Source organism: Dipodomys merriami, unplaced genomic scaffold, assembly GCF_024711535.1.
Source record: "Dipodomys merriami isolate MVZ:Mamm:240054 unplaced genomic scaffold, mDipMer1.0.p SCAF_19, whole genome shotgun sequence".
Lineage (NCBI taxonomy): Eukaryota > Metazoa > Chordata > Mammalia > Rodentia > Heteromyidae > Dipodomys > Dipodomys merriami.
In genome coordinates, this window is record NW_027203270.1 from 12,491,698 (window position 1) to 12,516,749 (window position 25,052).

Consider the following 25,052-nt stretch of genomic DNA (forward strand, 5'->3'; position numbering starts at 1 on the left):
AAGTGAACTTTAGTCCTATTTCACATTATACACATAAATTAGTTGGATTGAATCGTATATTTACATGTGAAAGACAAATAATGTTTCTAGGATAAAACATCAGAAAATGCCTTTTTTTTTCATTACTAAGGATTGAACTCAGAGCCTCACACTTTACCACTGGAGCCATGCTTCCATCCCTGGAAAATACCTTTTATGGATATGTGTAAGATAGGCACATTTCTTAACTGGACAAGTAAAACAACCACAAAAATGGACACAATTAACATTAAGAACTAAATTTTACTGAAAACTAGTGGATGGAACTGAGATTTAGCTTAATGGTACATACTTAAGTGAATGAGGCCCTGTTTTTGATCCCTAGCACCACTAAAAATAATTAATTAAAAAATAGTGTTTAAGGAAGACAATTAAAATAAATGCTTTAGTTGCTTTTTTTCAGACTGTAGGTCACTTGAAACTCATCCATTGTTAGTGATATTGTAAATTTATAAAACCACTTAGGAAAACAGTCCATTTCCACTAAAACTAAATATGTAACTATAATGACTCATCAAGAGTTTAACCACCTAAGCAATCAAAGGAAATGAGTACATATATCCACCAAAAGACATGTACAAGAATGTTTATAGCAACTTTATTAATAATAGCTAAAAATTGAAAGAATGCAATTATGTGCCATCAGTACACTGTATGAATGTATTGTATTATATTCCATGTATAAAATGCATTAACTGTGAAAAAGATGAACCATTGATCTACTTAGCAACATCATAAATTTCATAGGCCTACCAATATGAGAGAAACAGTACACAAAAGACTTCTCTCTATCTGTTTTAATTTGTGTAAGGTCCAAGTGCAGGCAGAATAAATATGGTGACAAAAATGAGAGTAGTACAGAAAAGTTACAACTGAAAAACAGCAAGGGCCTTTCCTAGGATGTTAAATGCTCAATTTCTTGACTAGACTTGGATTTGGATATAAAAATTCATCAGATTTTGCTCTTAAGATTTGTGTAGGGGCTGGGAAGGTGGCTCAATGGTAGAGCGCTTGCCTTGCATGCCTGAGGCCCTGGGTTTGATTCCTCAGTACCACATAAGCAAAAAGAAAAAAGCTGTGGCTCAAGTGGTAGAGCACTAGCCTTGAGCTGAAGAGCTGAGGGACAGCGCCCAGGCCCAGAGTACAGGCCCCACGACCAGACCCCCCCCCAAAAAAAAAAAAAGATTTGTGTATATTATGTTACATCTCTATTAAAAATTAGTGACAATGTAGTCTCTGTCTTACTGACTATACTAGAGGTGAGTTCTGGTTTCTTTGTTTTTGAGTCCTTGGCATAGTAGAAACTGAGTAAATGTTCTGTGAGTGGGTGATTAAAATTCTTATTCTTACATGTAGAATTGAGGTTATACACAGCAGTTTTTTTAAAAAAATTGATAAAGGGATAAATGAAACTTAGCTACTTTTAATCATATTAATCATTTTATAATCCATCATGGGGGTTAAAATCTTATAAAGCAGCTAACATAATGAAACTTTGTCCAATTCTTAAAGTTGTTGAGAAATGTCCTGAGATACTATTTGGTAGTGACCATCATTTAAAGATGCAACTTTAGTTCATGTTTTAATTAGATAAATTCTGCTTACTTTCTTGGCATTTGACATCTTTTAAAGAATCAGTGGTATTTTGGGATTATTTTGAGTCTTTACTAATGTCATCTTATTACATAATAGGTATATCTTCTGTACTTTTCCTCCTCAAATAATAATGGGGTTATAGAGAAACCAACTTCAGCTATGTTAAATTTATTAGAAATGTTAAGTCAGGGGTTGGAAGTATAGCCCAGGTGGTAGCGCCATCTTGAGTTAAAATATCAGATATGAGTTCAGGTCCTGTAGATGGAAAAAATAAAAGCGGGAAATGTTACATCTCTGTGTGTGTGTGTGTGTGTGTGTGTGTGTGTGTGTGTGTGTGTGTGTGTGTGTGTGTGTGTGTGTGTGTGTGTGTGTGTGTGTGTGTGTGTGTGTGTGTGTGTGTGTGTGTGTGTGTGTGTGTGTGTGTGTGTAGATGAAAAAAAGAAAAGCGGGAAATGTTACATCTGTGTGTGTGTGTGTGTGTGTGTGTGTGTGTGTGTGTGTGGCGCCAGTATTAGTGCTTGAATTTACCACCTGACCCTCTTGCCCAGCTTTCTTTTTCACTGGTCCTAGGGCTTGAACTCAGGGCCTGAATGCTGGTCCCTGAGCTTTTTTGCTCAAAGCTAGCACTCTACCACTTGAGCCACAGCTCTGCTTCTGGCTTTTTTGGTGCTTGATTTGGGATAAGAATCTCACAGACTTTCCTGCCCAGCCTTTGAACCACAGTCCTCAGATCTCAGCCTCCTGAGTAGCCAGGATATGCAAGCATGAGTCACTGGCACCTGACTAAGAAACCCCAGCTCTTTTAAATGGGACTCATGCAATAAATTTGAAGCTAAAAATGCTGCTAATGTTTTTCTTGCTTGCTCATTTACATTATTTTTCAGATTACTGGTTCATTTCTGCTGGTCAGAGTTCTAGTTTTGCAGGTCTCTGATAAACATCTTATGAATACAAAGGACACAAAATAACAGGCATAAAAGAATTCCAGGCAGAATTTAAAATACTGTACCATTGACGCTAACAGTCAAATGCCATAGTGTAAATGTCTAACCTTGTTTTATATGACTTTTCTACAAAATGCCTCATCAAATATGAAGTAAGAAAGCTTCATTCTTCTCTCTCAAGGTTTAAAATGTGTAGCTGTCACTTTATTTTAGATAACCTCTAATTACAGCAGATGGATTTGAAGTGTAAAATAGCTGTGTCTAATGGACGCTGTCATTCAGTGTGTTCTGTTTTCCTCCAAGACAGGATATGTGTTGTTCAGATAAAGGGTCGGAGTCCAAAAAATGTCAAGTAAAACACTAATTTCTAACTGCCTTCCTTAAGCTTCAACTATAATTTATGTAAATTTGCAACACTATCTAATTATAGGTTTTTAAATATATAAGAATAAAATTATTTATTTTTATATAAAATTGTCTTTGAAGAAACTAAAAACCCTGTTTTCTAGAAATACCAAAATTTTAAGTGTAAATAAAAAAATTTTTTTTTGTGACACTGAGGTTTGAACTCGGAGCCTTATATTTGCCAGGCAGATGTTGTACCACTGAAGACACACTGCTGTACTCTTTTTGCTTTTGTTAATTTTGGAGATAGGATCTGAAGTTCATTTCTGGGCTAACCTAAACTGGGATCCTCCATTTATGCTTCTTCACATAGCGGTGATGATAAGTACATGCATTATGCTACAATATTGGTTGAGCTTGGGGCTGGGTCTCTAGAACTTTGGCCCTGGGCTAGCCTTGAACCACAACACTCCCTAGTTTCTATACTTGTTAATTCAAAAATGAAATATAGATGTCCTTTTAAAAATCATCTAAAGTGTTTTAAAATCTCTATGATTAACTAGTTTGTTTGTTTGTTTTTTTTTTGGTCCAGTAATGGGGCCTGAACTCTGGGCCAGGGCGCTGTCCCTCAGCTCTTCAGCTCAAGGCTGGCACTCTACCACTTGAGCCACAGCGCCACTTCTGGCTTTTTTCTTTTTGCTTATGTGGTGCTGAGGAATCGAACCCAGGGCCTTGAGCATGCAAGGCAAGCGCTCTACGACTGAGCCACCTTCCCAGCCCTCTGTGAGACTCTTATCTCCAATAAACTACCATAAAACCAGAAGTGGCACTCTAGCTCAAAAGTGGTAGAGCGCTTGCCTTGAGCTGAAGAGTGCAGGGACAGCGCCCAAGCTCAGAGTTCAAGCCCCACAACCAACCACTCCCCCCCCCCCCAAAAAAAAAAAGCAATGGTTCAAGTGGTAGAGCATAGCTTTACTCACAAAAGCTCAAAGACAACACTCAGGCCCTGAGTGCAAGCCCAAGGTCTATCACCAAAACAAAACAAAAAAAATCACTGTACGTAAGGCTATATAGGTTCCATCTCTAACATAGAAATATAAATAGAGTTTTAGATTTAATAATTACATCTTAAGCTTTTATCAGTTAGGGATACTTAGCTGACGTATAGTTGAACAAAATGTGTATTTCAAAATTATATGTGAGGTAAGGTTACAAGTGAGTGAACCTGAGGATAACCAACTAGACTGATGATATGGGCATTCTTTTTTTTTTTTTCCTTTGGTCGTGGGGCTTGAACTCTGGGCTTGGTCGCTATCCCTCAGCTCTTCAGCTCAAGGTGAGCACTCTACCGTTTGAGCCACAGCGCCACTTCCGATTTTCTAGTGGTTTATTGAAGAAAAGCGTCTTATGGACTTTCCTGCCCGGGCTGGCTTTGAACTAAGATTCTCAGATCTCATCCTCCTGAGTAGCTAGGATTACAGGTGTGAGCCACCGGCGCCCAGCAATATATGGGCATTCTTCATCTTACACTGTCTACTTGTATATGGTTCAAACCTTAACAAGATGTTACGTTAAAAATCAAGATAAAGGTTAGAAAATTTGAACCTGATTTCCTGCTGGCCTCTTCCCTGTCCTTTGAGCCAGATATTTCTCATTAGCCAGATAGGTTCAGATTCTCAGGTGTGACACCACAAATAGGACTTATAGCCTAATAGCTGTTACGGATTTATGCTGCTTTTTTTAAAAAAAAAAGATTGAAATGAGATTTAAATTTGAGATACCTGGTGACTTCTCTGAACTTGAATAAAACCTACACTGCCTCATATGATTTAACGATACTTTGTATATTTCCTATCTTCCTCTACTTTATACCAGTCTATCTTCTTCTTACCCACTATATTCCATAAGCACTTTTCTGTTTCTATAAGCAGCCTCAGCATTTTCACATTGCCTGCCTGCATATTGAGTGGCCAACTCTTGCCTAGTAAAAATACTGTACAGGGGGGGTTACAGTTACATGAGTAAGGTAACTAGTACATTTCCTTTAGAATATTGTTACTCTCTCCTTTGTTTTTCCCCTACCATCCCTTCCTCCCCACCTCTCCAAATTCTGCCCTCCCCCCCAGCTTTTAAGTCTTCAAATGTTGTTACTTTAGGCATACATTTTTCTTCATCGTAATAGATGTTGTAATTATATATTTGTGTAATCACTTATTTACTTCATGTTTTCCTCTCTTTAAGTCATGCAAGCAGGAATGATACCTGTTTTGCTCATCAGTATAATTCAAGAGTTTACCAGTGAGCCCATCAGAAGAATGTGTATACCCATGACCCCTCATTCTCATAAAGCAACAGTAATTCTTAAAAATAGGACACTTCAGCCAGGCGCCAGTGGCTTACACCTTTAATCCTAGCTACTCAGGAGTCTGAGATCTGAGGATCGTGGTTCAAAGCCAGCCTGGGCAGGAAAGACCATGAGACTCTTATCTCCAATTAACCACCAGAAAACCAGAAGTGGCGCTATGGCTCAAATGGTAGAGTGCTAGCCTTGAGCTGAAGAGCTGAGGGACAGGGCCCAGGTCCAGAGTTCAAGCCCCATGACTAAAAAAATAAAATAAAAAATTTAAAAAATAGGGCATTTCTTTCAGTACTCTCTGAGCAAGGATTTTGGTTGCATATAGTATAGCATAGTTGCCTCTTGCATTTTGGATTAGCTTGAATTGTTTTTTAGGCAATTGTTTACAAACTCAATGAGACTATGGTTCTTGACTGATTCATTTAATTTCATTGGGCAATTGTAACTAAGCTTTTAATCATTAAAGAGTTAACAGCATTTGCTTGAATTTATGTGGAATTTGTTTCCTTTTCCTCTAAATTTGATTTTTTTCCCTTTCCTCAGGTACTCTCTGCCCTTGACATACTCCAACCTCCACACATTGACTATTTTGAAGAAATGTATCCTAACCAGGGAATGTGGAAGAAGACCATTTTTAAAGTTAATTTGTTCTTCTAGAACCTTTTTGGGGATTCATACCTTGAACTATATTAAATCTCATCTTTGCAGAAGTTGTTGAGTACTTGAAACCAGGTAATTTTGAAATTCCAAGTATCTGGCAGAGTTCAGTATTATCAACATGTCCTGTGGTAAGTCTACAGAACAGCTGTTGACATCTGAACAATAACTTTGTAGGATAAATACTACTATCCCATTTTGTAAATCAAACCATACAGCCATGTTGTAGTGGAACCTAATGAAGTCATAATTGCCTGTCAACTAAGAAACATACTTCCTTTCCCTATAACACTTGGGGTATGGTGAAAATTAAAGAGTTAAAATAAGTTAAATGACCTCTCGTAATAATTAGTAGGCTGTCATTTGCCATGGAATAATGGTGGTAATAATGATGATGGTGGTGATAATAGATATTATTTATATAGTTTTTGTGCATGCCAGATGACTCTGAATTCTGTACACAAAGGAGTTTGTTTGGTCCTTATAACAACCCTCCTGGAAGGGTGCTGTTGTTCTCATTTTATAGAAAAGGAACAAAAGGTAAGAAACTTGACAAGATCACTGAGCTAGTATGTATTTGGGACTAAAATTCAATTCTAGGCAATTGGACTATGTAGTTTCTTGTTTTGGACACCTACTTATATGATAGATCCTCAAACATTCTCCTGTTGTTACTATTCTTGTCTTAAAATAGTGTGATAGGTATCATGAATAATAATGAACTGCAAATAATGCATAGTAACTAGCTTCTGGAGCTGTATGGAAAAAAGGGGAGATTTCTTTTTTCTTTTTTTTTTTTTTTTTTGTCGGTCGTGGGGCTTGAACTCTGGGCCTGGGCGCTGTCCTTCAGCTCTTCAGCTCAAAGCGAGCCCTCTACCACTTGAGCTACAGCGCCACTTCCGGTTTTCTGGTGGTTTATTGGAGATAGGAGTCTCACGGTCTCTCCTGCCCGGGCTGGCTTTGAACCGCGATCCTCAGATCTCAGCCTCCTGAGTAGCTAGGATTACAGGCGTGAGCCACCAGCGCCCGGCTAAGGGGAGATTTCTTAATTGCCTAAAAAACAATTCAAGCTAATCCAAAATGCATTGGTATTCCTAAGCAAAGTGTCACCAGCTTCCATTCTGCAGTTAAAGCCTTAAGTGGAAGATAGGGAATCCTAAATCATTTTGTTTGATAAGCAAGTTCATAATCATGCCATTTCTTCAGCCTGAGCTTTTTATTAATACTTTAGGTCTATTACTACAAATGGTAATTCGTATAATAGATTCTTTTTTCTGATTCAGCAGTGAAATAAAGGAAAATTTCATCTTACACAGGTGGTAGATAATTCCATTCTAGACAATTATATTTTATAATTTCCTTAGAAACTGGTAACAATTAAAACTTTCCCAGAGAGGAAGAGAACAAATAGCTTTAGCTGGTTAGGGAATTGGGAAACCTTATAAGGTAGGTTACTGATCCACACAGCTGGGAAGCTTTGATTAGATAAACCTGATCTCTTAAGTGCTATAATCCTTAGTGATATTTTAGTCCACTAGTCCTTTATGGATTTAATCTTTTTACACAGTACACCTGTAAGGGCCCAACCTTGCATGTTGCAAAGAAAGGACTGTCAACTTGACCAGCTCTTGTCTGATAAGACTATCTGATAGTTTGGGTCATGCCAAATCTTTCTGATATGACCATTATTCAGAAAGTACAAAATTTGGCCAGGCACACTTGTAATCTCAGAATTTGGGAGGTGGATACAAAAGGATCATGAGTTTGTGCCCAGTCAGTGCTACCTTGTGACAGTCTATCTAAATAAATAAATAAGTAAATAAGTAAATCAAAAAGTACAAAATTTACCTAAGGAGCTAAGAGAAAAAGAATTAAGAAAGTGAAAAAGTTCTGTTTTTCCTCAACTTATAGGAGTAGCCACTGAGGAGAAGGCTAATTATTAATAGTATACAATACTTGCCTGGATCCTTGCTGGAGGAAGGAAAGTGCTGATGGGAGTAGGTAGCATTTACTTAACTTAGCAGAAATGCCTTCCTACGCCCAGCCAAAAGCTACCTTCTGTAATCTTAATTGTGAAATAAAAATCCATGTACTTGAAAGTAATCTATCAGCATGTGTTACTGTTTCAATCTCTTTCGAAAAGAAATTGCTAAAACAAAACTTTTTTTTTTGGGGGGGGGGTCCGGTAGTGGGCCTGAACTCTGGGCCTGGGTGCTGTCCCTCAGCTCTTCAGCTCAAGGCTAGTGCTCTACCACTTGAGCCACACAACGCCACTGCTGGCTTTTTGCTTATGTGGTGCTGAGGAATCAAACCCAGGGCCTCAGGCATGCAAGGCAAGCGCTCTACCACTGAGCCACCTTCCCAGCCCTAAAACAAAACTTTTAAGTTAGAAGAAATACTCTTTATTAAATATGAACTTAATTATATTGTAGGTTGTATCAGGAGTTCCAAGACCACACACCGGTTTGAGCACTAAAAGGACTCAAAAGCCATTATTCTTATTTATATTTTATTGCAGCAAAAAGATTGCAGATTAAAATCAGCAAAGTATGGGTTGGGAATGTGGCTTAGTGGTAGAGTGCTTGCTGAGCATGCATGAAGCTCTAGGTTCAGTACCACATAAACAGAAAAAGTCAGAAGTATTACTGTGGCTCAAGTGGTAGAGTGCTTGCCTTGAACAAAAAAGAAGCTCAGGGACAGTGCCCAGTCCCTGAGTTCAAGCCCCAGGACTGCCAAAGGGGAAAAAAAAAATTTCAGCAAAGGAAAAAAGATTCACAGGGCCTCATATGAGTTTGCAGATACCCTTTTCTAGTAGAATTATATAGAAAGGACTTAGTTCTCTCGGTAATTATGGGCAAATGTTACCACCCAAGCAAGCTCACCTAAGCCTTGGTGTTCAGTAATTACATTGTGGGTCAGTTCCTTAGGCACAGTGCTCTCAAGTGACTGACCTTAGCTACTTAGTCTCCAGCCTTACTCCCCTTCACCCCTCTCCCCAGCTGGAATAAATACAGCTTAGTCCAAAGCCTTAGATAAACACAGGTGTCCACCATGAATCATATTGCTAGCATCAATTTATGTGTCCTGACCAAACCATAAGTATACTAAGATACTTTTTCAATTTAAGAAATTTGGTAAATATGAGTATATTAAATAAGTGCCAAATATATTTAAGTTCTCTCCATTCAACACTTTTTTTTTTTTTTTTTTGGTCGGTCATGGGGCTTGAACTCTGGGCTTGGGCACTGTCCCTGCGCTCTTCAGCTCAAGGCGAGCACTCTACTCCATTCAACACTTTATTAAATATATTTTGTCTTATAATTCAAGCACAAATTATGTCAAGCATTAATTTTATGTAGTTAGATTTGTCATTCTTTAAAAAAAATCCTGAGCGTGCCAGTGGCTTATACCTGTAATCCTACCCACTCAGGAGGCTGAGATCTAAGGTTCACAGTTTGAAGCCATCCTGGGCAGAGTTAATAACACACTCATGTCTAATTAAGCACAAGAAAAGCTGGAAGTGGAGCTGTGGCTCAAGTGGTAGAGCACTAGCCTTGAGCATAAAGAGCCCAAGGACAGCACCCAGGCCCCAAGTTCAAGCCCCAGGACTGGTACAAGAAATCTTATGTGTGCTTCCATAAAATAGGAATTCTCAATCACCATGACTTCATTGTACCTGAGAAAGGCTTAATTAATCATTGTATCAATTATTTACAGAAGAAAGTTAGCATGAGCAATGTATGTGGTTTAGTAACTGGTTGTAGCTAATGTTAATCTATTTTATTAGTTAGCAAAATGTTTCTGTGCAATTCATCTCCCTGGAATTGTTCATGAATGTTCAAGTAAAGAACTTTTGTCATAAAATATTTATGGAAACTTCTAATACACCATTTATTTAAATACTTTTTAATTTTGTCTCAGAGCACTTTTTATCTTCCAGACTAAAAAAATTAAGCACTATGACTTTGCCATAAGTTAGCTGACTATGGTTAGAAAAATCCTCCAAACCTAAACTTCAATATTCTTGTTTTCTGACTTACAATATTTAGCTGTATATAGAACCATACACAGAAAAATAAAGGTAAGTATTTTCAAGTGGGTATCATTTGGAAAACTTGGGTCCTTTTTATGTAAAAATGAACTACACCTGCAGCTGCCTGGACTATCAAATACTTTTAAGAAGGAATGTTTTAGCTTGGAAGGTAGGATACTGAGAATTTTGTGTCGTAGAACAGCTATTAGATGAAAGAACATAACTGCTTTAGTTACATGTATGCTCTGCTTTTGCTTTTTCTTTCAGTGTCCTGAATGAGAAGTTTTTGTTTTTTTGTTTGTTTGTTTTTTTGGTCGTGGGGCTTGAACTCTGGGGCTGGGCACTGTCCCTCAGATTTTCAGCTCAAGGCAAGCACTCCATCACTTGAGCCACAGTGACACTTCCGGTTTTCTGAGTGAGTTATTGGAGATAAGCATCTCATGGCCTTTCTTGCCCGGGATGGCTTTGAACCATGACACTCAGATCTCAGCCTCCTGAGTAGCTAGGATTATAGGCATGAGCCACCGGGCACCCAGCTGAAGTTTTGTGTTTTTACCACAGAAGATTCCTCCAGTTTCTCTTTGTCTGAAAAATAAGAAAACACATTACCTAAAACACAAACATATTAAAGATTAATATGAACTCAAGTTAAAAGTAAGAATTCTAAGCCAGGCACCAGTGGCTTACACCTGTAATCCTAGTTACTCAGAAGGCTGAGATCAGAGGATCACATTTTGAAGCCAGCCTGGGCAAGAAAGTCTGTGAGACTCTAAGGTCTACTAAACTACCAAAAAAAGCCAGAAGTGGAACTGTGTCCCAAGCGGTAAAGCCCTAGCCTTAAGCGCATGCATGCACACACACACACACACACACACACACACACACACGGATCCAATGTAATATTTGTCCATATGAGCAGGTTTCATATAGTATCTCAAAAACATGCTACACACTTTACACATGATTTTGGATAATTGGTTCTTTTATCCTTTTCTTTTTTCTTTTAGATGACTGTTGTGTCTTTGTATATTCATGGGTTTCATGACCAAAATTCAACAGTCCATAGATGGAAATTGTTCAGGAAAAAAAATTGTATCTTGTATCTGTATTGAGTATGCACAAATTGTGTGTGTGTGTGTTTGTGTGTGTGTGTGTGTGTGTGTGTGTGTGTGTGTGTGTGTGTGTGTGTTGTCAGTACTGAGACTTGAATTCAGAGCCTGTGCTCTCACTCAACTTTTTCCCTTGTCAGTGGCACTTTACCATGGGCAAAAAGTTTGAGAATCTCCATCTTAAGCAATAAAAGCTGGGATAGTCTTATGTGCTTATCATTCTAGCTGTTTGGGAAGGATCATGGTCCAGGACAGCGCAAGAATAAGTGCAAGATCCAGTCTCAAAAATAACCAAAACAAAAAGGGTTGTGGCATGGCTCAAGTATAAGAGCACCTGCCTCATAATCATAAAGCCTTGAGTTCAAATCTTAGTGCAAACACACATGGGCAAACATTTTATACCAGGAGATGTCTTCAAATATAGTTGAATAGTTAGTATCATTTTGGAAAATGTAGAGTTCTGTATTTTGATATAATCAAGTATTCAATAATCTGCTAGAGTATAGTATTTATGCAATTAATCATATCTCCGTAAAGACTCTAAAACTTTAGTAATGTATGATTATATCAGTGTATAACAGAAATTTAGTGTGTGTGTGTGTGTGTGTGTGTGTGTGTGTGTGTGTGTGTGTGTGTGTGTGTGTGTGTGTGTGTGTGTGTGTGTGTGTGTGTGTGTGTGTGTGTGTGTGTGTGTGTGTGTGTGTGTGTGTGTGTGTGTGTGTGTGTGTGTGTGTGTGTGTGTGTGTACTAGGACTTGAGCTCAGGGCCTGAGTTTTATCCCTTAACTTTTTTGCTTTGGGCTAGTGCTCTGCCACTTGAGCCACAGCTCTGTTTCCAGCTTTTTTTGCTAATTAATTGGAGATAAGAGTCTCATAGGTACTCCTCTTTGGGGCCTCTCTCTGAATGGAGTGCTTCTTTTCACTTTCAAATAAACTTACTTTGTTTAAAAAAAAGGGGGGGGGGCTGAGGTCTGAGAATCCCGTTTCAAAGCCAACCTAGGCAGGAAAGCAAGTCTCATGGACTTTTTTTTCCTGGGCTGGCTTTGAACCATGATCCTCAGATCTCAGGCTCCCAAGTAACTAGGATTACAGGCATGAGCTATCAGTCTCCAGCATAGTTTGGGTTTTGAAAAACCATGTATCTTTAAATTGTTCTTTTAAGCAACCAAAAATAGAATGTTTAAATTATAACTGTTTATATATCTGCATACCCCAAGCATAGATTTATCTCCATCTCAGGTATGGAAGAAGCAGTTTTATCAAAACCTCTGTATCAGCTAGCCTTTTGTTTTCATCATTCCTTACAATATATCAACCTAGGAATTACATTATTATTTAACCATCTTAAAGACTGTGTGTTTATTTCTGAGTTGAAAGGTTCACTTTTAATGGATTACATTTTTTTTTCCAATTTTTACTTTAGGTTTCTATTAGGAAAGCTGGATGAAAACAGTTTGTTATTTCATTACTGTGTGTCCACTGAAATTTAATCCCAGAGAAACCAGTTCTAATTGTTTGATTGGAAAATGGTGTTTATTTTGTTTCAGTCAGAACTCTGCACATAATAAGCCCCCTTCTCACAAAACACGGGATATTTATTGGGATTGAAATTAAAATTTGATTTGTTTGGGGCAAAGCTTAGCTTTAACTTGATTTTTATGGAGAATAATATAGGAGGTATAGGTCTTCTATGTTAATAGTTCATCCTAAACTTGGTAGAAATGAGACATCTAATGGGTGACCATACATCCTAGTTTGTTGGAACAGTCTTGATTTTACCAGATATGTCTTTCAGTCTCAGAAGTATTACTCCTTGTTGGATGACATGCTTATTTGTCTTTCTTATTGTTGTTGTTTTGTTTACATTTTTTGAAACAAAGTCTCACTATGTAACCAGGCTGACCTCAAATTTGCTATCCTCCTGCCTCAACCTCCCACGTAGTGACATTACAGGCTTGCACTACCTTGTATGGCTGTTTGATGATAAGTTTGGGTAATACAGTCAGTGTTTAAACAGCAGTCTCTTGCATAAAAATAGCAAGGAAACCTCAGTGTCAGTACCATCCAGTTAAATTCTCTGATGTTGTAAAGTATTTCCATAACCTTCAGAGAATCAAGAATCAGATGACATGTATGTGTGTTTGTGTGTGTTGTGTGTGTGTGTGTGTGTATATATGCGCGCGCATGCGCATGCGAATGGGTGTGCTCTCTACAATAGTAGTAACATCAAGAACCAGAAATCCAAATCCTAGAAGTTTTAAAGGCTTTCATATTGGTAAGCATTTCTTACTTATTAATTCCATAAACATAATCACCCATGATTCCTGAACTAGGAATTTTTGTCTGATTTGCTCATCATTCTTAAAACATAAGAAAGGCCTGACATACAATCGGTACAAAATGTTTTCTTGTTAAGTGAAGCAATAAAACTGTCCTCCATGTTTATAATCTTGTGTAAGACACAGTTACACAGTCAGATAAATAATAATTATAATATAGTTTGGAAAGTATGATGATTTTTTAAAAAACTAAGGTTCTTGAATACTTGGGGTGGGAGGGTTGTGTTAATTTTGTCTTTCCTATTTCAGTTTTCCAAACTGGATTACTTGGAAAACATTTACTGATTTAAAAACAAATTTAATTTACCTAGTATCACCAGTCCTAGCTTTTTTAATCTGAAGCCTAAGGCAAATACAGAAAATGGTAAAACTAATTAAAAGCAGGTGGAACAATGGAAAACAACTCAATTTGTAAGGTAACCACCATTTTGTTACTGTCTGGTTTACCTCGTTTACTAATTTGGCCAATATTTTTTGGTCAGTCATGGGGCTTGAACTCTAGGCCTGGGTGCTGTCCCTCAGCTCTTCAGCTCAAAGCAAGCGTTCTACCACTTGAGCCACAGTGCCACTTCCGGTTTTCTGAGTGGTTTATTGGAGATGAGAGTCTCACAGTTTCTTGCCCGGGCTGGCTTTGAATCACCATCCTCAGATCTCTGCCTCCTGAGTAGCTAGGATACAAGGGGTGAGCCACCGGCTCCCGGCCGTGGCCAATATTTAATGCTGGTAGGTATGTGGATACTGTGCTAATTTCTTAATGCACAAAAAAAATGAATTAACTTCTTAAAGAAATTTAATATTGTTGCACAGTAATATATCCAAAACACTTTACTTACACATTTGCCTTAGCTCCAAAGGCAAGAAACTAGTCCCAGGTCACTTGTAAGTAACATCTGTTGTTGTCTAATTAAGCAGGCTGGAAGTACTCTACAGATAAGAAATAGCTATCATATGTAGCAGGATGTGCCAAAAGAAGGTAGACAGGTGGTAGAACTTTAAAAAGAGAGATTACTTTAGAAAGGAAAAATCAAATCAGGAGGCTGAGGAGGAAAAGACATTTTAGATCATAGTTGAAGGATAAGAATTTGGGCAATGATAGATAGGACAGATGGAGTAAGTATCAAGACCAACTTTAGAGAATGATGAGTCTTCCAGTGGACCATAAATTTGTATGCACAGATGAGAAAATAGCTTGTTGGGGCCAACTATAGAAGGCTTTGAGTGTTGAACTATAGAAACTGGTCTTTATTCACTAAGCATTGGGAAAGCTTTTTTTGTGATATAACAGAAGTATACTTGAAAAATGTAACAAGGGGTTTCATTTAGGATAGTGAAAAGAAGATGCTGTAGAAATGGATAGAGGAATACTTTGTATAACACTGCTTGATGGCACTGAACTATACACTTAAGTGTTTTTAAAAGGTATTTCATCACAATTTTAAAATATATGAATCAAACCTACTGTAACAAGGAGCAGACTTCCAGGGCTGAGAGGCTCAGTGTTGTGCACCGACAGTTGGAGAAAAGAGTGATGCCAAGATGAATTTTCATGATTTTCAGTTTCTTGCCCTTACTTTGGTCCTTTGCCCTCAGCGAAGAGGTTACAGCAGACAGTAAAGTTGCTCATGGTTTAATGAGGATCATAGTTTTCAAACAGTCAGTTTTCCAATGGATAGTAACCAAATTTTCTTACAGATTTATAAAAGCAAACCCTTCTCTGCTCTGTTCTCCTTTCCTTTCTTTCCATTCTCCCAAAAGGCACTGAAAGATATTTCTGTAACTTACAGTTTTCATAGAATAAAATATTTTCAGTAGTCCTTTGTATATGAGTTCATACAAGTATAGTTATATATTAGTAGGATTTAGTATATTTTCAATGTTTTCAGGTAAATTCATACTGTCTTACAAAATTTCAAGGGAAGTTTGATTTCCATTCTTAGGTCTGTATAGTCCTTTTTGTGTATATGTACTAATAACAGTGTGAACCAATGCAAAGAAATGGCACATGAATATTACAATATTCATTCCATAACTTTTAGAAAGTATACTATGAACCTGTGGATAAGCCACTATATCAGATCATAAATCTAGGCAGAAGAAGCAAATACTTTGTTAGTGGATCCCATTTTTTTCTGCGTTTCCTAGCTGCACACAACTTCTTTTTTGTGTTTCTCCTAGACTCTTGTAGACTTTTGTTCTCCGTATGTTTTTTAATCTTCTCTATCCTTCAGAATGGTTTCTTTTCAACAACCTTGTTAAAATCTCTAATCAAGCTAACCATGTTATTACAAACCTGTTATTCAACAGTTGGGAGACTAAGACATGAAGATTGTGAGTTTGAGGCCAACCTGAGCTCTGTAGGTAGTTCTTGCAACAGTGTCTCCAAAACAAAACCTCTAGCCAGATGTGAACACAGGCAATGGATAGCTCTGGACGGGTAAGAAGCACCTGAAGATTGGTGTGTGGAAAGATTGTCCCAGCCCTCTCTTCATAATGCTGTTGTGCATGTTTTGCCACTAATAATGAGCTATTTAATGACAACGTTAGTGCAATTTCATGATAAAGCAGACTGGAAAAATGCTCTTAAGGTATATTTGGGCAGAACAGCATTTGAAACTAAATTGTCTGGACATAGAAGTCAATTTTTTCTGACCTATTCGGGGTAGTGGTTGTAACTTGGGGCCTCATCTTTTGGACAGTACATTAATATTATCTTGGGAATAAGAAGAACGATGTAGTATGTATGACTGTTATGTGAATCTTCTGCTCTCTGAGTGGGTTAAGAGGTAATTGAAGAATTTATCTTTTCATGAGTAAACAAATTTGGAAGCCGGGTGCTGGAGGCTCACGCCTATAATCCTAGCTACTCAGGAGGCTGAGATCTGAGGATCGCAGTTCAAAGCCAGCCCGGGCAGGAAAGACTGTGAGACTCTTGTCTCCAATAAACCACCAGAAAGTACCGCTATAACTCAAGTGGTAGAGCGCTTGCCTTGAGCTGAAGAGCTGAGGGACAGTGCCCTAGCCCAGAGTTCAAGCCCCATGACCAACCAAAAAAAAAAGAAAAAGAAAAAGAAAAAAAAAAAACAAATTTGTAGCAATATAATGTCCCTAATGCAAGTAGAGGATTATTTCTCAATTTTTTCCCTCTGTTTCTAGGTTTTGAACTGAGGATCTTGCTAGGCAGGTGCTTTACCACTTGATCCATACTTTGACCCCCCTCCCCTTTTTTGCTTTAGTTATTTTCCCAAATAAAGTCCACATTTTGCCTGGGCTGACCTGGATTGAAATATTCCTATTTATTCCTCTCCCATAGCTGGAATGATAGTGTGTTTCCCCACACCCAGCTTATTGGTTGAGATAAGTTTCACTAACTTGTTTCTAACTTGTTTGAGGCTAGCCTCAATCTATAATTCTCCCCGTCTTCATCTCCAAAGTATCTAGGATTACAGGTCTGAAAAACATCCAGTTTCAATTTTATATTTAGAAAAATAAGAATGGAATGACTAGAATATACATCCTTGGCTTTTCTGTTTTTCTTTCCCCTTCCCAGCGTTTGGAACCAAGGCCTCAAGCATGCTAGGCAAGCCCTGTACTATTTGGACCACAACCCCAGCCATATTCTTTGCCTCTTCCTATCTACACTTGTACGTATGTGCATTTTCTTTGGAGGGTTATGACAGTGGAAGATTAGTAATCACTAGTCTATCATCCACACTTGACAGGCAGCTTGCTTTTACTTTCTCCAGTATGCAATCTGAAGAAAAGGGCTGAAGTTTGAAATGACATTTTTCTCAAGAATGTTCTTATTGCTATATTACCTGTATGTTTATAGTCTGAATAATAAAGACTCATCCAACAACCTTCTGGAGTATAACAGACAATGTGGAACGACAGTTTTCTGTTTTTTTTTTCTAGTGATAGGATTGATTTTTAGTTGGTTTTACATTGTAATTGATGAAGTTTTAATTTTTGACATCATATTCAACAAATCAGTTGCTTTAAAAAGAAAAGTAATTTGCTTTTGCCTAGTGAAGAGATTGTTGTGTTAAAACATTTTAACAGAGTGACCTTTTATTCCATTGATTTCTATAGAAAAGAGCAGGCATGCTTCAGAAAAGGTCAGTGATTCTAATTGAAGCTCACACCGATTTTTTTCTGGTTTCAAAGGCACCATGCTTTGTGTTTCAAAGAAAGTGATGACCATTTGTTACAAGAGAACACAGTTCTCTTTACACACATTGCTGTTTTTCCTTCATGCGGAAAGCACTGTTTGAAATCATCAACATCCACAAACCAGATTCTTTGTCCATACTTATTGCCTTTACTGTTACCAGATGAGTTTCCTTTCCTGTAGACTTGATTTTAGAAAGTGTGAGGAAAGAGATTTTATTAAGCTTCACATTTATGGTTGTGGAATTTTTTTCTTTCAATTAAATATGGCAGAATTAGTGATTTAAGCATGTTTTAGCTGCTAATCGTGTACTCATCATATAAACATATAAAGGGAATCCATGGTTTGAGGGTTTAATAAACGGTAATATGCAAGTAAGCAGCAATTCACTGTGTCTGTTGGAAAAGTCACCTGACTCATATTTGTTTCAGCATGTATATAACATTAAAATGAAAGCTTTTTTTAAAAAAATTGTAAGCCAGGCGCCGGTGGCTCACGCCTGTAATCCTAGCTACTCAGGAGGCTGAGATCTGAGGATCTTGGTTCAAAGCCAGCCCGGGCAAGAAAGTCTATGAAACTATTATCTCCAATAAACCACCAGAAAACCGGAAGTAGCACTGTAGCTCAAGTGGTAGAGCACTAGCCTTGAGCTGAAGAGCTGAGGGACAGCACTCAGGCCCAGAGTTCAAGCCCCACGACCGACCCAAAAAAAAAAAAAATTGTAGAGCATTGTGGGTGTTGAAGACTCAGACCTGTAATCTGTCTATTCAGAAGGCTGAGGTGTAAAGACCATAGTTTGAAATCAGCCCGGGTAGGAAAGTCTGAGATTCTTATTTCTAGTTAACCACCAAAAAACCAGAAGTATCCTATAGCCTTGAGTTGAAGCCTCAGGACCAGCATACACACACACACACACACACACACACACACACACACACACACACACACACACACACACACACACACACACACACACACACACACACACACACACACACACACACACACACACACACACACACACACACACACACACACACACACACACACACACACTTGTAGAACAGTTGACTAGTAAGGGACCAGCTTAATAAACATTTAATATTGAAATTTAAAAAAAATATAATCTAGCTTAGAGTTGGTTTCTGTCCCATATGAAATGGAACAACAATGATTAGTTTCTACTACTTGAAATCAGTAAAAGATGTTTATAGACTAAATTTGGGTTTTCAAAGCTTTCTGCTCATATTCTGTAGGAAATAGTTTAACTATAGTAGGTTCTCCAGTTTCTTCTCCCAACCCAGCTAAATCAGTTAAGTGCACTTAGTTCTATGCAATCGTTTTATATGGCATTAATAAGTTTTTATACATCAGTAGCTCATTGTCAATAGAATGTTAAGTGTACTCTTTGGTTCTATTGAGCAAGCAAACCAACCTCCTTGAATTCTGTATTCGCGATAGTTTTTTAACCCAGCAGCTAATTTTTTACACAAGACAATCAGAACTTTTCACACATGCACAACTTGAGCCACCTAATAATGGTTAGCTATCTGCTATCTAAATGCTTAGTAGTGCTTCATTGTGGTATATTTAGCAACATCTTAGCAATCTGTAATAATAATTTATTCCTAATAGTTTATAAACTTCCCATTTCTTAGTGATGCTGTGTAATAAATCAGTTGCATTCTTTTTTGTCTGAGAGGTGGATGGCAAGCCTGAACATAAGATGTTTTCCTTCATCCCATAATCCCAGAGCATTCTTATATTAAGAAATTGACCAGCTAGGTGTCTCCGTTTCATCAGCCTCAAGAACCTTGGTAGCTTCTCTAATAAATGTTCTTGGTATTGGAACATAATTAACAGCCATCTCTAAAATTGGTACTCATTTCTTTTGCTACACTCTCATCATCCTGAGTTTATTTCAAAAATCCTTAGAGGTGATTCATGGCATACCTTGACCATGACCACATTCTGCTAGTTTGAGGTGACAAAGACCATGGACTTCTGAACTAGACTGCCTTCTCATTAGAATAAGAGGGGCAGATGGTATTGAGAGTGGTACCTGGCATGTAGCAAGTACTATTAATGCAGTAAGGGAAGGTCTTACTGAAGACGTAGAACTTGGTGAAGCTTGAAATAGGAAGAATTCCTGTGAACCTGCTGATGAAGAGTCAAGCCCAACAGCCACAGGTGACTTTAGCGAGTACTTGTAAACAAATGGACTTGTAAACAAATGGACTTCTATGCAGGCCTTTAACAAACCTAGCCTGGGTTTAAAGGGTAATTTAAGGAATAAAAGGTGATAATGTTAGCTGTTAATTTGGAATAGGTTGTTAACTTGTGAGTACTTTATTTATTTATTTATTTATTTATTTGCCAGTCCTGGGCTTGAACTCAGGGCCTGGGCACTGTCCCTGAGCTTCCTTTGCTCGAGGCTATCACTCTACCATTTGAGCCCCAGCACTACTTCTGCTTTTTCTGCTTATGTGGAACTGAGGACTCGAACCCAGGGCTTCATGCATTCTAGGCAAGCAATCTACTGCTAAGACACATTCCCAGCCCTCATGAGTACTTAACTCCTTCTTCCCAGGAAGCACATTTAATATACTGTTCACTAGCGTCACTAAGCCATTCAACTTAGACCTTTCTTACTGACTTTTCCATTGCCAAACCTTTTTTATTAGGTAGAAATTTAAGGTATAATTTTCTCCTCCAGCCTAAATTCCAAGAGCCACTTCCCTTCCTTTGCCCCATATAATACTTACATTATAGATCTCTCTCCCTCTCTCTTTCTCCCTGTCTCTCTCTCTTTCCTTCCCTCTCCCTTTCTCCCTCTCTCCCTCCTCTCTTCCCGTTTGAAAGCCTTTCCTACCTACATATAGATTACCTTGGCTTTAGTGTATTGCAAATCCTAAAAAATAAAAAATCATTTGAAGTTTCAACTTAGCTGGAATTTTTTTCTCCTCTGCTTTGAAGAGAGGCACTGTAGTTGGAGCAGTTTAATTCACAACACCTCTTTGAAACACCTGTGTTCAGGTGAAGCCAAAAAAAAAAAAACTAAAGCTTGAATCTGATCTATTCACCTCTCTATTAAAATATAAATATAATCTTTAAAACTTCCCAGCTGGTGGGGATGAAAAGCTGTCAAGGCTCTCAAGTATTAAAGGGTGATATTGAATACAAAGCCACGCCTAATTTGGGCTTCTGTATAAAGCCTTAGATCCCCATTATCATCTCCTGAACTACTTAACCTTCTGGTTAACCTTCAGATTATTAGCTGCCTGACATATTTAACTCAGGTGTGAGGTTTTAAAGAGGCTCATGAGACTATTTATTTGATCTTTTCTGTCATATCCAGTGTTCTGACTTTATTTCTTTTTTTAAGGTTGCTAGACAGTAGGCCTCATGTGTTACATGGAAACCCAGAGGTTTCAGAAGCTTCTATAAATACATCAGACTTGCCTTAATTGGAGGATGTGGGGAATCAGTAGGGCTTTTAACCACTTCACAGACCAGCTGAGACTCCTGCTAGCAACTCAATTTGAGAGCAGTACCTCAGGAAACTTAATAGACTTATTATACACTAGCACAAATGGGTTTTTTAGCCAGAGTAAAATTTGCGTGTGTACTACCTATTATATGTCTGTGCTCTCAGCTTGAACTGTGCATATCATTATTAAATATTTTTCAAGAGCACTGAATTACACTTGGCAATATGTTAAATAATTACATGTTTAATGGGCAATCTTTTCCTCTTATTGATTATATCACATGGAGGTAGAAAGAGAACCAAAAGGTAAGAAATAGGATCAGGTTGAAATAACATTTTTCCAAAGGAAGTATCATTTGAATTTGTGAACTAAGTTTTGGATTTAAGTGTGTGATTTGTTGTCTTGTGTGGTTTTTAAGTATGTTGAATATTAATCAGTTACAGGATACGAGTCTGAAAGCTAATTTTACTACTCTAAGCCCAAGACTTGAAAATCTCTCAGATTACTGGAAGCTCTTTGTCAAAACCAAGGGTTCCCTGTGGGGAACTTCTCAGAGATCTCAGAGATGACCACTTCAAACTGTTCCCTAGGGTTTCCAGTCTTTACAAAACCCACAAAGTAGAGACTTCTTACAGATGATACACCCTGTAGAAAACTTTTCCTGGTTTAAGAAGGGCATTTTGTACTGATAAGTGAGTGCTGAAGGAATGTGACTGTCATGGACTTAACATTTTCCAGTAAGAAAGAACCACATGAGACTACATTAATAAGTGAGCAAAATTTTCCTCTTCAGTGGTGATTTCTTTTCAGATCTGGTCTTTCCTTTTGAGATCACATTAGATTCAGAGAGCTTTTTAGAGTGCTGATCGGTTCCTTTTGTTTGCACCCTCTACCCCTCCCTCTTTCTCCCCTTCCCTCCTCCTCTTCTCTTCCCCCCGCCCCCCCCCCCCCCCCAGAGTTGGGAAGGGATAATGTTGTAAGAAATAAGAGCACAGTCATACCATTTTGGCAAAGGGCATGGACTTTGATTTTAGGCAATCCTAAGTTTAAATCCTAATACATCCACCTACCCAACACATTTAACTTTTTAACCTTAAAAAAGTTACTTAATGTTTCTCCCAGACCCTTCATTTTCTCATGGAATGTAGTACTCCTCACTGAGGTACTTCAGGGAGCAAATGAACTGATGTATGCCAGGCACAGGACCTGGCATGTTGATATTAAATAAACTCAGTATCCTTCTTTAACCATTTAATCCCTGTTCCTTTGTTCCAAGTATATGTGATTTTAAGTCTATACATCTGAATCCTGGCAATAGTCCTGTGTTGTAGCTATTATTGTGCTTATTTTATAAATACAGAGACAGACTCAGAAGTTATCTTAACTTGCCTAATGTTACCAAGCTATTACCAGGCAGTCAATATTGGCGCCCTCATCACTCTGATTCTAATCACACTGCCTCTCACTGATAAATCCATTAACTTCCCATTTTAAAAAGTCAGTTGTCTGGCCTTCTTTCTTTTCCATATTTGTTGCTGCTGCTGCTGTTGGTGTTTTTGTTATTTGCTTGTTTGTTTTCTGGTATTGGAATTTGAACTCAGGTCCTCAAGCTTACTAGGCGGGTACTCTACCATTTGAGTCAAGCCTTTTTTGCTTACATTATTATTTGAATACGGGCTCCCTTTTTTGCCCAGACCAGCCCTGGACCATGATCCTCCTATTTATACTTTCCCAGTAAGGGCACACACGTACCCAGCCTAAAATAGAATCTCAGGTTGGCCTCAAACCTTGATTCTCTCAGTCACCAACTCTGTAGTGACTAGGATAAGAGGCCCCAACACCCAGCTGTGATTTTATATTTCTGAGGTTTACTTTTGAAGGACAAAGTACAGGTTAAAAACAAGCAAAAGGAGGAAATGTACATATCACCTGATTTGTAAAAATAATAGTTTTATTGTTAAAGGTCTTAGAGTTCATAAGCAGTGTAGATTAAGATAATGATGACTGTCATTGTGAAGATTAAAAGATGTTTGTGACTTTTAAAAATAATCTTAAAAAAAAAACCAGAATATAGTCATCACCCTCCCCCACCCCCCAGCAATGACTACTTTTTTTTCATCTTTCTAGATCTCTTTGCTCCTTTGTATATAACTGGGATGATAATAGAACTTCTTAGAGTAAGAATAGATGAAACAAGACAAATATACAACTAGATGCTTAACACAGAAAAACCCAGATACCAGCTATTTTTCTCTTACAGTCAAGCTTCTCTATGTACATTAAATCTTCTTGCTTCCTCCTTGTCCTCACTGCTTGATTTTTATATATCAATACCAGTTTTTTCCTAACCTCTTGCATTCATCTGTCTTTTTTGTCTGTCTTGTCATTGAGTTAACATGCTCTTTATAACCTCTTGCTACCATCGGTATTATTGATGCTAATGATGATGGTTAAACAAAGATGCTGTTGGCATCAGTCCTACAGCTTCTGAGACTGCTTAAGTAATCATGACTTCCTAAAAACAGAAAAGTACTCAATCATCGTACTCATAATTGAAGGTCAGGATTTGATGTCAGCATTTGTTTCAGTGGTGATTGTGTAGCTTTTTCTGCAGAATTACATCTGACAGTTGAGTAGTCAAGATTTCTAGCAGAAGGCTGATTATTCTGCATTCTTAAATTATGTCCTAAAATAGATGTGGCACCATAGAGGTAGGTTTGACAAATATTGTTCTACAGTTCAGATGTGTTTTAATTGGGGCAAGAGGTCATGTGAGGCTTAATATTAAGGTGTAGTTGGCTATGAGGCACTAGATTACTTTCCTAATCTTCTTGACCGTAATCTTTTTTGCATCATAAAAATTATACAAACTTGGGGCTGGGAAGGTGGCTCAGTGGTAGAGCGCTTGCCTTGCATGCATGAGGCCCTGGGTTCGATTCCTTAGCACCACATAAGCAAAAAAGAAAAAAGCCGGAAGTAGCTCTTTGGCTCAAGTACTAGAGCGCTAGCCTCGAGCTGAAGAGCTGAGGGACAGCGCCCAGGCCCAGAGTTCAGGCCCCACGACTAGACCCCCCCCCAAAAAAAATATACAAACTTGTCTGTGTGTGTGTGTGTGTGTGTGTGTGTGTGTGTGTGTGTGTGTGTGTGTGTGTGTGTGTGTGTGTGTGTGTGTGTGTGTGTGTGTGTGTGTGTGTGTGTGTACGTGTGTGTGTACGTACCTGGGCCTCTAGTTCTTACATTTCTTACATGTTTTTCCCTATCATGGCTGGCACTGTACCACTTGAGTCATACCTGGTTATTTTTTTAATTCTAAATGCCCCCTCTTGATTTTACCTCATGGGAGACTAGAAAGATGTCCTGCTAGTCTGTGTACAAAATTAGATGAAAAAGCTCAGGGACAGTATCTAGGCCCTGAGTTCAAGCTCCACAACCAAAAACAAACAAGCAAAAAGAAACCCTAAAACAAGAAAAGCTAACATACTTTCTCTGTTTCTTTTCATGAACCAAAATTAAAAACAGAATTCAGACTGAAGGTATTGCTCAAATTGTAGAGCACCTACCCAGAAAGTCGGAATCCTTGAGTTCAAACCTACTACCACACACCTACACAAACACAGAATTTGACTATCCTATACCTCAAAAGTAATCTGCTTACTGTAATGATACTTCGTTAAGAAATAGGAATAGCATCAGGAAGCTGAGATCTAAGGAGCAAGGTTTGAAGCTAGCCCAGGAAGGAAAATCCATGAGACTCTTGCCTCCAATAAAATATCCCCCTCCCCCCAAAAAAGCCCAAAGTGGAGCTGTGGCTCAAATGGTAGAGCACTGGCCTTGAGCCAAAGAAACTCAGGGACAGTGCCCAGGTCCTGAGTTAAAGCCTCAGGACACACACATACACACACACACCCTCAGGACACACCCTCAGGACACACACACATAAAAAGATGAAATGAGAATAGCAGGTTTATGTAGGCAG

General features: G+C 38.2%; 1 protein-coding gene across 1 annotated transcript in view; it reads left to right on the forward strand.

Annotated features, from left to right (window-relative positions):
- The window catches only part of Nlk (nemo like kinase), a 145,410-nt gene that overhangs the window by 84,977 nt on the left and 35,381 nt on the right, over window positions 1-25,052 (forward strand). Inside the window, exon 3 of the mRNA XM_070027279.1 lies at window positions 5,824-5,879. Coding sequence (XP_069883380.1) covers window positions 5,824-5,879 — 56 coding nt within the window. The remainder of the gene's footprint in view (window positions 1-5,823; window positions 5,880-25,052) is intronic.